This window comes from Miniopterus schreibersii (assembly GCF_964146895.1).
Source record: "Miniopterus schreibersii genome assembly, chromosome: 7".
Taxonomy (NCBI): Eukaryota; Metazoa; Chordata; class Mammalia; order Chiroptera; family Miniopteridae; genus Miniopterus; species Miniopterus schreibersii.
The window spans coordinates 42,323,200-42,341,224 of NC_138108.1; the positions used below are offsets into that span (position 1 = coordinate 42,323,200).

The window sequence follows — 18,025 nt, forward strand, 5'->3', positions numbered from 1 at the left end:
AAATCATATTTTAGATACAATGAGACAGCAGAGACCTGCCAATCCAAATGTGAGTCAGATAAAAGTTATTCCCGCAGGACTAAATTTAGGGCTTCCCCTAAGCCCGACAGCCACACACAGGTCCCTAAGGATCAAAGCTCCTCCTTCTAGTGATCATCTTCCTACAGTAAACATGTTATTTCCAAGGGGACTGGCCCCAAGGAAGGAGGAAGGGTATGAAGTTGTAGCAGTTGAATAGCTGCTGTTCCCCAGATTTTTGTAGAAGTGACTGATTCCAGTTGTGGTACTATGTAGCTGGGTTAGTCTGGAATCAAAATTGTTTTCTCATTGTTTTGAAAAAGGGGTTCCACCTTCTCTTTTCTAAGACTCCAGATATCACAACCCATGTTCTATATGTAACTAACACAAGAGCAGTCGCTTAATGTAGGCTGGAAATTCAGAGTGGGTCATTTTTTTTCTACTAGCATAATTTGTATTTAGACCACAGAATAAGAGAAAACATTCCTAGGAAAATATTCTGGGCTAAGGGCAATTAATATTTCCCCCTCAGTTTATTGCTACTCCTAAATATCTGAGGGTTCAAACTGTGATTTCTTAGAATTAAAAATTTTTTTTTTCCTTGAATACCAAGCCTTAGATGAGATCTTGTTACACTGTACATATGGCTACACAAAATAGTCTCCATTCTAGTATTTTAAAAATTATGAAGAAGTAAAAGCCCTTATTTATGTGGTACTTCATAATTTACAAACATCTTCACATACATAATATCCCATGTAATCTTCACAGAAAGTAAATATTTTCCTCACTTAACAGATGACAATACTAATCCGTGTCCTCAGTGACTTTACTGGTAATGAGGGTATCAGGAAAATACAACTTGGGTCTTTTGAGCCCAGTGTTCTTTTCCTCATATACCAGGCTGCCCTAAGTTATAAGGGATTCTGTTCCAAAGCACTTCCATTACTTTGTTCAGAAAAAAAGTTTTAAAAGAAAATCTAGTACAAAAGTTCACAAAAGATAAAATTACTTGCCATCAAAGCCTTACCGGTGGTATACTGATTTCCGGAGTCACAGAGCCAGGTCTCTGCATGTTCAGCAACACGTAGGCGTGTTCTACACCCCACACAATCACTGCCCCACAGCTTTCTGACCAAATCAAGTACATTAAAAGAGAAGCAGGATAATACATTGCCAGAGACCTGAATAAATGACCTCAAAGTGAAACAGACCTTTCTAAAAGCTCACCTGAGTGCAAGCTGTTCCATCCTCTGACTGGAGCTGGTAATGGAATATTAAGAAGCCGAAACTGAGGTTCCTGCTATGAAACTAACAACACAAAATACTGTAATTTTAGAAAAGTTTGTAAAAGATTGCTGATTGGCTCTGTTGAAACTATCAGTGTCTAAGAAGCTACACACTGAAAACTTAAATACCTGAAATTCATTCGAACTTTAGGAAGTTGGGGAATTGTGACTAGGAAATTGTGGCAGGCAGAAAGAATCTATAAACCTAAAGTCCAACAAAAGGCCTGAGAGCACTGGCCTATTGAGAAAAGCATTACAATTATAAGACGGGTACCCAAAGTTTTCCCGTTGGCATTCTGGTTAAGATTGTTGGATCTTTTTTCTAAAATGTATTTCTTATATATGAAAAGGATTTAAAAAACATAATAAACTAAGTATGAACAAATAAAAAGAAAATACACTAGGTACAAGCAAATTATTACCTTTTGGGGGCAGTACCATTGAAGAAATTGGTTAAAAGAAATGTTCTTAATTGTAACCCTCTACTGCAAAAGAAATAATGAATGTGGGTGTTCTTTTCTTCTTGCCTTTGGGCAACTTCCTCTGGTAGTACTAGAAGCCCCCAGAATCTGTAAACCAGATCTGTAAGTAAATAATTTTCCAGCATTTTTTAGTAAGTCAAAAGTGATTTCCAGGTACTTCTTCCAAATCTGTAAGGTCCCTAGTCGCCTAGCAATCAGCAAGATGATAGCAGAAAAGCAAATTCTGTTCCTGCCTCTATGTAGCTTGGGGAAAAATCTCAACGGGAATCCCATCACTAACTCAAACAAGGCAAAGCCCATGGCTTTGCCCTAGGCTGATGCCCAAGATTCAGGCATGGCTCCACTGCTTCGGATGCCATGTCATGTTTTAAACAACTGAAGCTCCATTCTCTCTGATGGAGAGCTGAACCTAACTGTACAGCTTTTTTTTATTTAGAAAATTTCACAATGACAGTGTTGAAATACAGGGATTATGGAAAAGACATTTAAAAATGCACTGCCCAATAGAATGGAAATGAAAAATCATAGGTTTCACACCAGATTTTCATTAATTCAAGCCTTCCTTTCCATGCTTCAAGCGGTAGAGCTTATAGTCTATCAGAACTAGTACAAAATAGAATGAATAAACATTCTTACAATATTAAAAGAGTAGGGTCATCTCTAACACTACTTTCTTATAGTTTCTCCTAAATTTTAAGCCACCCATTCTTTCAAGATGCAGTATTTCAGCATTATTCCAACAAGATTTTATATCTGGATTTTCTAAACTCTGTAAGGAACTGGATTTATAAAAAGGAAGGAAGCTTCTACCAATACATTTTTTTGTGTGTGTTTAAATAACAAAAAATGATTGTTTCTGAGATGTACTGCAAGTTTACTACTGTCTGCAAAACTGAGTATTCTTCTTCAACACAAACAAGGGTAACCAATAATCTTTTTCTCATTCAAAAAGAGAAACAATAAAAACAAAAACAAAAATTAGCTAGAAAGCTATGGCTTGTTTCCCACTCAGAAAAAAAATAAATAAAAAATAAGGTACATTCCCATAACTGAATATTCTTTAAAATTAAAAAGGTTTTCATTTTTTAAAGTGTAAAGGAGATGTGCTACACTTTTCTAGTCAGCTTAATGTGTCAGAAGATTTTATATCAATATTGACAGTCTCAGTGTTTTCTATTTTGCTATTATGTAGTCAACTTTAAAAAGCAATTCCTCACATTAAATTAATATGATCCTAAAAATGTAGACTTAAGTTAAATGGGTAAAGGTCCACAGTGGACTTTTGGGAGGGAAGAAGAACTTATCCTCAAAAGCAAAAACTCTTTGGTGGTAAGTATTTACCAATTTTACTCTTTGACAAATTGAACACATCAACTTGAGTCCAGTGTGCATCTGATTTGCCGTATCTCTTGATTTCCAACCTCAGTCATAATTATGTTTTCCCCTTTTCTACTTATTTTATAAACCAAGGGCAAAAATACAGTAACTATTACAGTGATTATATGAATTTCCTTATACAAAGACTGTGTGACCCTGCTGAAATCAAACTTCTGACGCAGGCATTGCTGACTTGAGATGTTTGCCTGCAGATACAAAAAACTTATCTTTGGTATATAATAGGCAATTCAAGGTATAAACTGATAAAAACTAGATATAAAAAAATGGAGAATTGCCTGAAGTAATTATAATTAATAATTTTAGAGCTGGAAAGCAATTTAGAAAGCACCTAATCCAAACTTAATTCCCAGATAAAAAGAATGAGACACAGACGGCTGGAAAGACTTGGCTAAAATCACACTTCTCATAAGTGCCAGAGCGAGAACCAGAGTCAGGTTTAATATTCCTGGTCAGTTATTTCCTTACATTATACAATATTCATAGTTTGAAAGTTTTATTATTTGGAAATTTATCTCCCAAAAGAGCTTTGTTAGAATTATTTTTTAAAAAAATCAAACCATAGAAATATTCTATATCTTGGTGGCAGTGTATGCAACTGTATACATTGGTCAAAACTCATAGAACTATGCACCTAAAAAGTGTGAATATTACTGTTTGTAAATTATACCTCAACAAACCTGCCTTTAAAAAAGAATAAAATAGCAAATATCCTACTTGCTATACAGTTTATGAATAAAATATTCCTTTGCCTTTGGGGGGAAAAAAATCAAACCACAGAAATGTTCCAAGTCTGATGGCTGTCCCTCCTCTTTCATCTTGTTGAATAAATGAGTGTTAAGCTTTAGGAGAACAAGAGGTCAAGATCAAGGAAATGGGACATTTAACATGGACAAAGTCAAGATCTGATCGTAATCCTTTCTTCTAGTCCTGAAACAGGTTGATTTCAACACTAATTCTTAGGTATTTGTCACTTACCTTTCAGACCTGTAGACGGTTATGGTGACAGGCCTCAAGGTGTGAAGTTGATTCAATGACAAAGTTCACTTGAACATGTGTCCTCATGGCTACTGCAACCATGACATCAATTTCTCCCAAAGGAGGTTTTAGTCTTAGAGAGCCCAATACACAGCTCTCTCAGTCAGTGAAAGTAACAGGCAGCTTTCTGTTTATTCTTGGAACTAAACATATCTTAAATGGAAGAAAACAGTGAGTAAAGCAAACGCTGAGGTAAGGAGAAAGGTTTTTCACTGACATTATCTACATATCAGTTCCTAATGAACTGGGAGATCTATAGTATACTGTATGGTATATTTAAGGCAAAAAGCTTTATGACATTTGAAGTGGCTGCTTACAACAGGAATTTAAAGAAAGATGTGAAAAAAACCCTTTATAACAGAGAAGGAAAAATTAAAACTGTGAGAAGTAAATCAAAATGAAAATTTGAAAAGTTAAACCATATTTGTTTTTATTTATAGATAGCTATCACATGAATTATAAAGAAGAAAAATACTAGAATGTAACTTGGGTAGATGTACGCATGCTATGGCTAAGACACACCAGTGCTTCTACATATTATGGTTAGTAGAACATTGTCAGTATAACAGGGAATTATGATTATTTAAAAATATGAAGAACTTATTTAATCTGTGCTTTAGAAATAACTGTATACAGTGTTTTAAGTTGAAAAGAACTCAAACAATAACTAATACCAAATATACACCTGTGTATAAGAATTAAAAAAGGCTGCATTCAGTAAAGTCAATCAGCTGTATTAAAAATGACACAAATCCAAAACAAGATGCATGTTATATAAAAAGGGACATTGTAAGATTTGCTTACTGCATTAATAATATCCATGGTTTAACCCACGAAATTTCCTTTTAATTATCATTCTGACAGAAGCATGCAAATAGTCTTAGGATCTACTTAGAGTCTTCTCCAAATCCACTAAGGCTACCTATCCTCTTTTCTGGAGCTAAGCAGGTATTCGGGTAGCGGCTTCCTCTTCTGCATCAGCCCGGTTTGCATTAATTTCTGCAAGTGTTCGCCCGAACCGTGCCCATTCATCATTTCGGGGGACAGCAACCTGCTGTTAAAAGAAAGACAATATTTATGTATAGTGGAAAAAAAGATCAATTTACTCACTATTATTCAGTTTGTTTTCAAATAATTTTTCCATTAAAAAGTAATAACTGACCTGAATGGCCTTTCCATAATTACAGGGACTATAACAATGATTTACAACATTTTGGAACAAAAGACAGTGTTTGTGAAGTGTGTTGTGACAGCCTCAGAAAGGATTTTGCTATTATCACCAACAGCATGAAAGAAAGTAACAATGACTCTGGAACTGTAACTCCTACGCACTATCTCATGAATTTTGCTGGTGGGGAGGAAAATCTTAAAAAGTTTTACCTTTTGCACCATTCCTAGTATGAAAAAGTTTTTGAAGCATGGTTCAAAAGAGCTGGTTTCTTCATTCATCAGAAAGAATATATGTACCCTGATGTTCACAGCAGCACAGTTTTACAACAGCTAAGATCTGGAAACAGCCCAAGTGCCCATCAGTAGATGAGTGGATAAAAAAGCTGTGGGACATTTACACCATGGAATACTACGTAGCTGTAAAGAGGAAGGATCTCATACCCTTTGGGACAGTATGGATGGACCTGGAGAATATTATGCTAAGGGAAATAAGCCAGGCAGCGAAAGACAAATATCACATGATCTCGTTTATACGTGGAAGCTAAAGAACTTAATAAACTGATGAACAGAATAGATTCAATGACTTGGAAGCATAGATGAGACTGTCAAATGTCAGAGGGACGGAGGAGGGCGGGTGGGTGGAGGGGGAGAGAGTAACCAAAGAATTTATATGCATATATGCACAACCCAAGGACACGGACAATGGTGGGGAGAGGGACTGGGGAGGGGGAAGGGATGGGGAGGAACAGGTCATTGGGGAGAAAAAGGGACATCTGTAATATTTTAAACAAAAATTTTTAAAAAACCCCAAAAAAAAACCTGGTTTCTTATAAGTACTTATTTTTGTTTAGAGCATAAGATCACCTTTATTGACACCTTAATCTTCCCACTTTAGTGATGTACCAAGAGCAAAACGGGAACAGAGGTTTGTGAATCTTCTTCCTCACCAGAGCAGTCCAATGACCACACATTTTTGATAATTGTTATTATAATATTGGAGGAATGTGATATTACCATATTAGGACACAAACCATTCATTGTGGCAAATGGATGTGCCTGCTTGTAAAACTAGATTAGATTGGACAGTGAAATCCAATCCAGTATGGTAGTTACCAGCCACTGACTACTACTAAGTAGCCATCTGACTACTTACGTTTAATTTACTTAAAATTAAATAAAATCTAAAATTCAGTTCAGTTGTACTAGCCACATATTAAGTGTTTGATAGCCATATGTGTCTAGTGGCTACCATACTGGACAGTGCAGAAACAGCAATTCCATCTGTGTAGATAGTTTAATTGGCTGTTCTAAATGATTCAATTTACCTCTTTCCAATTGCTAGAGGCCTTGGGGTGTCCAGAGAGGATGGGAATCATAAGTCATAGTAAAAAAGAAGTGACTAAGGCAATTGCCAGGACTGAAAAAAAGGAAATCACTCCTGGGCATTGTATACAGCCAACCCAAGCTCTAACTATGAGAGAGCTGCAACTTATCCTGTTGGATTCAATAACAACATTGTTGCAATAAGCTCAAGAGCCAAGATTCACATTTCACAGTGTCATCAGATAACTCTCAAAAAATATTACTTCTGATTTCTACTGCCTGGTCTAAACAAATCTATGAATACAGAAAAATAAAATTCTGTAAAGCTCAAAAGTCCAACTATAACTCTAAATTCCTTACTTTGCATAAAGAATTTCTAGCTTCCAGCAATGCATGCTTCAAGAAGCAAGGTACTGCCCGGCCGGCGTGGCTCGGCGGTTGAGAGTCGACCTAGGGTCCAGGCGATCGGGGTTCGATACCTGGTCAGGGCACATGCCCGGGTTGTGGGCTCGATGCCCAGTCGGGGGCGTGCAGAAGGCAGCCAATTAATAACTCTCTCATCATTGATGTTTTTCTCTCTCTCCCTCTCCTTTCCTCTCTCTGAAATCAATAAAGATATTAAAAAAAAAAAAAAAAAGCAAGGTACTTCTAACATATGATATTGCCCTCAAAATCTGTTGTATGGGGACACTGGACATCCAGTTTAGAAAGAAAATTAATCTCAAGCATCATTCTTATGGTGGAAAGTAATTATTATCTTTACAACCATATAGTTTATATAATTCATGAACCTCCAAGACTAGTTTTAGCCACGAAGATAGCGTTCCTACTATGTTGTGAAAGCCAAATAGATGTGTCAAAATTATAGGCAGTGAGCCCCATACCTCTCCCACATCATATATAACAATCTGTCCTTCAGAATCACCCACGGCAATCTCTCTTCCAGAATGGGTCCATCTTACACGATTAAGAGCAGGATTACCCTCCACGGAAATACTGGCAGTTGGCACCTAAAGTCATTTAAAATACAGTGCAGTGTTAAAAGTTTCATCAAGATTTCTATAAATATGGAAAATAGTAATTCTTCTTTCTTCCAACCTGGCTACATTTTTAAAGACAAAGATGAAAACGGGTAAAGAATTTTCCAACTTTCTTCCTGTTCAGTGATACATTCTGAATGACATTATAGTCAATCCTTGAAAATGGTTTGGGAAAATAATGTAAATCTTTAGATAAGAAATTCTCACATGATGGATGCATCATTCTGAGGGATCTTCTCTTTAATAAAACATTCTTTGTTGTTTTAACTTCTTTAAGAAGTCAAGCTGTCTGACATCAGATGGCCAAAACCCCATTTTAAAGCAACATTTCAAAAGCCCTCATAAACAGATTATGGTTCAACTTTAGAGGACAGGAATGACTTCTGTAGCTTGCATCTGTCAGCTGAAACTTGCGATTTGATCCACAGTCCCTGGGAACAGTTCATACTGAAGATATAGTATGAGTTCTTTGACAGCCCCCACTGCATGAGCTGTCGGGAGCAGGGAGACTGATGGACCAAAACAGTGGCACCAGACCCCCCAATCTGTCTCTCTCCCGTGCTGAAGAAAAGAGATTTACTTGTCACACACAGAACAACCATTCAATGTGGCTCAGGCCAGAGCACAATACAAATTTTTTAAAATTTGAAATCTGACTAAAAATAATCCTTCTAATTTACACCAGTTATCCCCAAATTATAAATTTAACCCCATAGCATTTTAAAACTGTTACAGAGAAAAATTATAATTAAGATGTATTATTTGAGTTTATGATTATAGCAGAGATCAAAATTTAATTGTAACCACGTATCTCTAATACCAAAACCGAAACTAAGAAAGTAAAATTGGTACCATTCTAGTAACCAGTGATATATAATCAAGTCCAATCACCTAGCTAGGGCTTAATATCTTTTCCTAGCAGTATCTGAATGTTCTTCCTCAAAGTACTAAACAAGCAGTTAGCATAGTGTTAAAATCTTTATATTTCCAATATATAACTTCTTTGTCCTGTATAACCAACTATTTTACTTCAAAGGATTTGGACAGATACCACTTGAAATATAAAGAGATGTGGGAATGAGTAGGATGTGGGGAAGCAACCAAGAGACTTTCTCCTCAACTGTCACTGAGAGGACTGCTAACATTACTTCTTACCACCATACAGCAATACAGAATTCTAAGAACATCTTTAAGCTTCTCTAAGCTGGTAAAAATACACATGGCTAAAAATAAACAATAGCTGCAGAGAAATGTCACTGCCAACAAGTGATTTTAGTACAGCAATTAGAAAATTTGATGGTTTCTATATTCATTTTATATCAACAGTAACAATATTTTCACTCTTTCATGGAACAAGTTATCAAAATACATTTTTCCTTCATTCAAATACGTCAGGCTAAGACTAATGTTTTATGGATGATATACAATTCTATGAAGGCTAAGAAAGAACTTAGAAAGTCAGAATTAAGATTTACATACTTTAAAGAGTCTGAAACTCTCTGCTTTCTAGCCTATAAATGAAAAATATTCCTGTTGCCTTATGAATGAGATTTTGGCAGGACACGAGAAACACCATAGTGCCTTTCAGAAGTAAAAGGAAATGCCCAGTGCTCCTCACAACATTACTTCTCGCTTCAGCTCTGCACAGCATGCTGTTTATTATTTAGGGTACAGAGCTTATTTGGTTTCTTTGTGATGATGCTACACTCACAGAGCCCTTTTACATTCCTTGGGATAAAAAGAATTTCATAAATTATTCAATAACTCTCCAATTTTCTATTTTTCAGTGAAATTTTTTTAATTTTTCCCACTTACCTCTGTGTCATTATTGAGATTCCACAAATCAAGCCTCCCCATGCCATCCACACAGGCAAACAGGGCTGGGTGAGTGGGTGACCACATAACATCATAAACATAGTCTGAATTATCTTCGAATGAGTATAAAGGCTTGTTATTCTGAAAGGGAAAAGTTGATTCTTAGCTCAGTCAAAATATGACATACATTCAACAGATATAACATTTTATGATATTTAATTTAGGCTAGAAAAGTTCTTATAATTTGTTCACTATAGAATTATCTGGAGTTATGGAACTAAGAATCAACTACTGGATTACATTTTCTTTTTAACTTACAGATACCATACTGTTTTAAAAAAGGAATACAAGGTGCTTTATAAATATTTGTTAATGAGAGGATTTTAGGAAGATGATAGCAATGGCACTGTATTTTTTAAATCTCCTCTAAATCTCCCCATAAACCCAAATAAAGAATGGCAAAATCAAAGATTCACAGACAACATCTACAACAAAATCAGGAGACAAAGCTCCAAATGTAAGCAGGGGAGAACAAACCTCTGACAAGTACAGTCTGTGAGGGAAGACATGTAGGAAGGCATGAGGGCTCTGACAGCCAGAGAACAGAACAGGAGAGCCTCATAGTCAGTGGCAGATGCTCAGTGGACAGCATGGGGGCCAGTCTGAGAAGAGCAGCAGAAACTGTGAGGGAGTTTGACATTCCATTTATAAATAAATGCAAGCAGACTCCATATGATATAAGTAAGGTCTAATGGTGCAGTCTGAGCCCTATAAACTCTCAAAATTAACAAGCCAAAGTGTCCTTTCAAGATAAAGTCTCACCAAAGAGAAACTGCTGGGAGAAGTATCCAAGTTGAGCAATACAGCACAATAGGGACAAAGGAAAGAGAAAGTTCAGATACAAGTGGTGAAGAGGAACAGAAAAGGCGTATGTCAGAGATGATAGATAGATGATTGATAGATAGATAGATAGATAGATAGATAGATAGATAGATAGATAGATAGATGATAGATGATAGATAGATAGACAGATCTAGATAGATGATAGATGGATAGATGATAGATAAGATAGCCAGCCAGATAGATAGATAGATAGATGATAGACAGATAGATAAAGATATATAGAAAAGACATATTTCAGATAAAGAGACAGGCAGAAAAAGATATATCAGCTTTGCAAAAAACACAGGAGAGCTTTCACCTGGACAATGCAACTAGAAAAGCTATCTTTTCCTATTCCCTCCCTCCTAAACGTAAAGAAAAACTCATTTCACTAGTAGAAAATAAGCAACAAAAAAGTACCTTAGTCAAATCCCATACAAAGTGATCCTGACAGACCTTCAATAAGGGTGTCACGACAATTAAATGGGAACAGTCTTTTCAACAGATGATGTTGGGACAAGTGAACATGCACGTGCAGAAAAATGAAGTTGGGCACCTCCTTCCTCACACAGAAATTAACTTAAAATGTACCACAGATCTAAGTATAAGAGGTATACTATAAAACTCTTAAGAGAAAGCATAGGAGTAAATCATTGTGACCTTGGATTCTGCAATAGTTTCTCAGATAGGAAGCCAAAAGCACAAGCAACAAAAGTACTAAGTTCGGCTACATCAAAACTAAATACTATAGTGCTTCAAACAATACCCTCAAGAAAGTGAAAAGAGAATTTATACAATGGGAGAAAACATTTGACAATCATATACCTGATAATGACTTGTATCTAGAACTCTTACAATTCATTAACAAAAGGCAAATAACCCAATTAAAAATTGGGCAAAGGATCTGAATACATTTCTCCAAAGAACTACAAATAGCAACTAAGCACTTGAAAAAATGCTCAACATCATTATCCATCAGGGGAATGCCAATCAAAACCACAATGAGATCTCATTTCAGGATAGACAAAAACAAGTGTTGGTGATGAGGCTGTGAGAAACTGGAGCCCTCAGACACTGCTGGTGGGAATGTAAATTGGTGTAGCTGCTTTGAAAAACAGTTTGGGAGTTCCTCGAAATGCTACTTAGAGTTGACATATGACCCAACAATTCTCCTAGGTATATACCCAAGAGAAATGAAAACATATGTACACACAAAACCTTGTAAATGTTCATAACACCATTCTTCCTAAATGTGGGAACAACCCAAACGTTCATCAACTAATGAATAAACAAAGTGGTATATCCATTCAATGGCATACTATTCAGCCATAAAAGGAATAAAATATGGACACGTGCTCAACATGGATGAACCTTAAAAATATTATGCAAAGTGAAAGAAGACAGTCACATATTGTATGATTCCATGAAATGTCCATGAATTGTCATAATAGGAAGTTCTAAAGAAATTGAAAGTACATTAGTAGTCTCAAGAGCTAGGGGAGGGGGAACAAGGAATGAGTGCCAATGGATACAGGGTTTCCTTCTGAAATTTGAAAATGTTCTAAAGTTACATAGTATATACACACCTCTGTGAATATATTAAGAACCACTGAATTTTACACTTTAGCAAGTTAAATTTTATGGCATATGAATTATATCTCAATAACACTGTTATTTTCAAAAGAACACACAAAAAGATAAAGAAATGACAAAGATTAATGAAGATATACCTATAATGCCAGCCACTGAAGAAGAAAGTCAAAGCAATACAATACATTACAAAAATTTATAATTCAAGAGAATTGCCCTAAAATAAAAGACAGTTTGAAATTACTTATCAAAGAGTATCCTATGTATCTAGGACAATCAACCCTTTAAAGAAAAAGAAAAAATCATTTGATCATCCAGGTTTTTTAAGAAGACCAAGTCACAAGGAAAGGAAAATCAGATTTTCATCAGACTTTTTGACAACAATGCTTTTGTCAGAAGCACTGAATACAGTAACATATTCAGGTAATAAAAGAAAAAAATGTAAATCATAGATTTTATATATAGCCAAACTGAACTTCATAACCAGACAGACCATTGTGAATATAGGAAAAATGCATCATGAGCACCCCCTGAAAAATCTACCACAGAATAAGCTTCAGATGAACAAAGAGCGAAGAGACATCAACAGGAGTGGGAGACAGATACCAAGTGCTTCTTGTGGTTAAGCTTCTGTCTTTGGAAGTACAAATAATCTACAACTATACACAACAGCATGAACAATAACATAAGAATGCAAACTCCAGGCTGTGAGAAACTCTAATAGGACAACCAACCTGGTTTCTTCTTCAACAACAAAGCAAGAAGAGAAGAAAGGAAACCCTATTTTAAGAGAGGACCTCAAAAGATATGCCAATTGCAAATATATGAACCTTATTTGGATCCTGCTTCAAACAAATAATAGCAAGTTACACTATTCTCTCTGCTTTTCTATCTATTTGGGATTTTCCACAATAAAAAGTTTAAAAATATAAATTTAAAAATTTCAGATATCACAGTAAGTGTTAACAGCATGATTATCTTAATATCCAAAAATGTTTGTTTGTAATTAAGAAAACAAATTTTTAGCAAAATTTATAAGTAACTGTAAGCTAAAAACAGAAACTAAGAGTTTTCTCCCCTCTTAAAATCATTATTTTCCTATCATTCTCTTTGGCAACAATCCAGAGGAAGTCTCACTCTGAAGTAGTGGTTTTTAATTTAGGATGGGTATCACAATCATCTGCAGAGCTTTTTAAAAATTCAGATACAGCGCCCCACCCTCAATGCATTTCATCAATGTTATTACTTCACTAGTGATTCTGACGAACATCAGTGATTAAGAACCACCATGCTGCCCTGCCAGGTGTGGCTCAGCGGCTGAGCATTGACCTAGGATCCTGGAGATCGGGGTTCGATTCCCGGTCAGGGCACATGCCTGGGTTGCGGGGCTAGGCAGCTGATCAATGACTCTCTCATCATTGATGTTTCTATCTCTCTCTCTCCCCCTCCTTTCCTCTCTCTGAAATCAATAAAGATACGTTTAAAAAAAAAAAAGAAAAAAGAACCACCATGCTAAAATCTATCACTCCTGAGGTGACTGTATCTTCAAAAATATCCCATTTTCAGGCAATTTTATGGTCTCGAGACTTCAAAGACTTAAAACAGAAGTTATACACAATCATGTTCACATGCTCGATTGTAAAAATATGTACTGGTCTACATAATCTTCTAAAGAAGGGGTTATCAATAGAAAAATGGACAAAAGACTTGAACAGGCACTTCACAAAATGGCCAATAAACATATGCAAAGGTGCTTAACCTCATTAGTCTCAAGGTATTGCAAATTAAAACCACAACATAATGTAACCACATTCATGAGAATGACTAAAATGAAAGAAAGGCAGAGAATACTAAGTGTTAGCAATGATGCAGAGTAAAGGGAATTTTCATATGCTACTGGTAAATTATAAACTGGTAGAATCATTTTGGAAAATTGCTTGGCAGTATCTACTAAAGCAGAATTATACATATCTTATGGCAAAGAATTTCACTACTACATAGATGCTCAACAGAAACGAGTGCTTATGCCCATCAAAAGACATCTACAACTATGCTCTTAGCAGCACTACTTATAACAGCTCCCTGTAATCAACTCAAATACCATCAGCAGTAGAATGGACAAATTATGGTATATATACATATGGAATAGTATACAGCTGAGAGAATTAACACTCTACAACTACACTCAATAACATGAATCTCATAAACAATGTTGAGCAAAAAAGCCAGATACAAATTCATATGTATTGTATAATTCTTTTTTATAAAATATGAAAAAAATTATATACAAATTAGATTAAAACTTACTTATATTTATAATGAAAAAGGAGATTGCTAAATATCCCAGGAAAGGATTAGATTAAAATGTTCATCTACTTAGTGGATTATGATGCAGCCAGAGAAAAAAGCAGGATATAACTGGGTGAAAAATTATATTAAAAATAAAAATACAATAAATGGTAACATGTTCCCAACTTTTAAAAACGTTATTGCAGTTCTTTTATAATTTTTTTCAAGTTTAATTTTAAAAACATGGTCACCTAAGGATTAATAATTTCCCCCCAAAGAGAAAGAAAGCACAAACTTGACACCAATTATTGTTTCATAATATATTAATTTTATATATGACACTGCAAATTAAAACCCCAAACAGATCATTTAAAGTCCTTCTTTTTTTTTTTTTAAAAAAAATATCTTTATTGATTTCAGAGAGAGGAAAGGAGAGGGAGAGAGAGATAGAAACATCAGGGAATCGAACCCCGATCGCCTGGATCCTAGGTCAATGCTCAACCGCTGAGCCACGCCAGGCCGGGCTAAAGTCCTTTTTAATCGTAGTATTTTTTCCTAACTTGAAGAGAACTTCTACCTAAGTGGAAGAGTAGCAGCAGGGAAGAGTTGAAGAGGGGCACATAGACTCTTATCTCAGGGCTGCCAATACCCAGCTTTAAGGCTTTGGCAAGTCACTATCATTCTGGTTACCTATTTCCTAATTTATAAAACAAAGGTTTTATATTGAAATTCCCTAATCCCTAGAAAGTTAAAAAATATGCTATTGCCTTAGTGTCCCCCTTACATACAGTATTCCGATTTTCTTAGCCTGGGGTTGCGAGGTAAGCACTGAAAATTTTAAAATTGCCCGGGTGATTCTCATTCAATCCAAATTGAGAACCACTGAACTAGATAACGTCCCAAGGTCACTGCAGCTCTAAAATGCTTACAAAGAAAAGGTATGCAGACATATTTGTCAAAAGAATGAATCAAAACAAAGGGCTCCTTTGAATGATTGATAGTATTTGAATGCGAAAAGGTAGCTAATTCTGGTACAGTGGCGACAGTTAACACTATATGGTCAAGGGACAAACCATATTTTTTTCTGAGTTCTTTACAGTTATGTATTGGGTTGAATAGTGTCCCCCGCCCAAATTCATATCCACCTGGAACCTATAAATGTGATGACATTTGGAATCAGGATCTTTGCAAACATAATCAAGTTAAGCTATGGTTATACTGCATTACGGCAGGCCCTAAATCTAGCATGACTGTTGATCTTAAAAGAAGAAAAGAATTTGGACACAGACAAACAGGGAGGATACCAGGTGATGACAGAGGCAGAAACTGGGGTGATGCAGCTGCAAGCCAAGTAGCACTAAGACTGCTGGCAACCACCAGAAGCTAGGAAAAGAAGCGTGGAACAGAGGAACAGATTCTCCCTCAGAGCCTCCAAAAGTAACCAACCTTGCCAACACCTTGACTTTGGACTTCTGGCCTCTGGTACTGTGAGAGAATAAATTTCTGTTGTGTTAAAGACACCTAGTTTGTGGTTATTTGTTCCAGTATCCCTAGGGAACAAATATAGTAATTCTGCATTTTTCTGGGGTAACTGGATAGATCTAGATTAACAACCAGAGAGTCCCTATAGTAAATACATGGACATAATAGTGAGGTCCTCTCAAGAGAACTGGGAAATACATCTTCACTTGGATCAGAAGAGAAACAAACAGATCCTCTTTTAAAAGAAATGATTCCAAGGTCAGAAATACCTTCTTTATAACCTGACTGACAATACTACCTTTTTTGAGAAGAAATGTGTCTATTAAAAACAGTGGAAATACAAAGAAGCAGAGTCTTACAACAAAAATACAGACAGTATCCAATGCAAGCACTGTCCAGGAGAGACAGAGTCTCAGTCAACCATCTCTGAGAATTACCACCCATGGCAAGACTATCTCTATGTGAAGTTGAATGAATCATGATATCTTTGCTTGATGCCATTAAACATTCAAATTAGAAAACTTCTTTTGTTCCAATTCCTTGCTCACTAAGCAATCCTCTGATTATAATTTGGCTTCCCATGTGGGTTGTCTACAGGGAAACAATGAGCTGGTCAGGCCAGCATGAGTATCTGGGCCTCTTGGCAGTTATTTCTCACTGTAAATTAATAAATTGACTTTCTCCAATGTATCAGTGTGTTAGAAGCCTGTTAGTTCCAGTCAGCACTTCCTAGCTAATCAACTCTAGTAGACTGAGAAAATTTTCTAAATAAGTGAAGGACAGACTGGACACTGGTCAGCAGCAAGTTACTATGGTAAATGCTGCCACTAAGTCCCAATGGTTAGTAAGCTTCCCCCCAAAACACCCCAACCTCATATGTCTAATATGTGCACAGTCGCTATTCCAAAAATTAGTAAAATCTCTTTGACCCTGCTTTAATGCTTGTATTTTTAGAGTTAAATAGGTAAGTTGTTAAAGTGAGGAAGGGTGTAAGAATCAGATATTGTAAAAATATTTTAGGGTGTGTACAGATTACAAAAGTCTGCAAACTACCAATTCTAAGAAATTACCATATTAATCTTAATTTTGTCACTTTATGGTAAATATGGTTCTGATAGGCATTGTTCTGAGACTAGAACTTCAAAGACTGTGTACTTTAAAAACATTTTGTTTTCCAAATAATTCATTCTTATATTTTAAGAGTAATCTGTAACATGTATAGTTAAATGTAATGGAACATTAAGCTAATTTACCAGGTCTACCTCTTAATTTACCAGGACTTACTGTACATCAGTTTTTATCTGTCTTTTCTCCATTTTGTATAAAGCTCTCCAAAGAGAAAATGTATGACTTTTGTGCTGGGCTGTATGACAACTATGGGAGGTGCTATATGAGATATTCAGGGGCTTTCCCTCAAACTCAGTTCAGGGTAGACAGTTCTGTGCTTGAAAAACCTGAAATGGTTGGAAGACTGGTCGTTGGTTGTATGTGGGGTTATCATACTTGTCAACACATTTTTTATGAAAACTTCAGCTTCTAGTAGCTCACTCATGTTACATCTAACTTATCAGATTTGATCTATCAGTTAATCATGCTATTAGAAAGCTTTTCACCTTTCCTATGTAGTATTAGAGCACCACCTTGTGTTAGGAACCTAAGCAAATGAGCAGACATCTGTTTTTAGATACCTTAGTTGTCCATAGTTTTACTGTCCAGTCAAATGATGAAGTGACAAAAAGATGTGAGAAGTCTACTGCTCCAACAGCTGCATGACAATGGATGCCAGTGATTGGTCCTTGATGTCCTTCGAACATCTCACTGATTCCAGCTTTGCTATTTCATAAAAGTGAAAATGAAAATGTTAGAGCAATCTCTGTAAGATGACCACTTACAAATACATTATTTTACAGTTTATATATCAGACTTTGACATAATTTCAACAAACTTAACTCTGTGCTCATAACATATCAGAATAACTGAAATTGAATGTTACTCTATTTGATAACACTACTAAAGCAATAAGTACATTTTTGAACCATAAACATCATGCTGTTGAAGACAGAACTCAGAAGTTCAATATCTGAGGTGGTGGAATAGAGACAAAGGGATGCTACATGTAAGAGAAAATCTGGGCTACTTTTAAATCAAAAGCTTTGAAGGCGATCTGTATTTGAGATGAAAACTGGGCATTCAATTTTTTTTTTAAAGGAAG

General features: G+C 35.8%; 1 protein-coding gene across 4 annotated transcripts in view; it reads right to left on the reverse strand.

Moving 5' to 3' along the window:
* Positions 1 to 4,626: 4,626 nt before the first annotated feature.
* DYNC1I2 (dynein cytoplasmic 1 intermediate chain 2) overlaps positions 4,627 to 18,025 on the reverse strand; it is a 50,584-nt gene continuing 37,185 nt past the window's right edge. For all 4 annotated transcript variants that reach the window (XM_081142128.1, XM_081142126.1, XM_081142125.1 and 1 more), the window contains 4 exons: positions 17,502 to 17,646; positions 9,571 to 9,711; positions 7,600 to 7,725; positions 4,627 to 5,276 (listed from right to left, as the gene is read on the reverse strand). In XM_081142128.1, the coding sequence (XP_080998254.1) occupies positions 5,163 to 5,276; positions 7,600 to 7,725; positions 9,571 to 9,711; positions 17,502 to 17,646 (526 nt within the window). In that variant the 3' untranslated portion in view covers positions 4,627 to 5,162. The remainder of the gene's footprint in view (positions 5,277 to 7,599; positions 7,726 to 9,570; positions 9,712 to 17,501; positions 17,647 to 18,025) is intronic.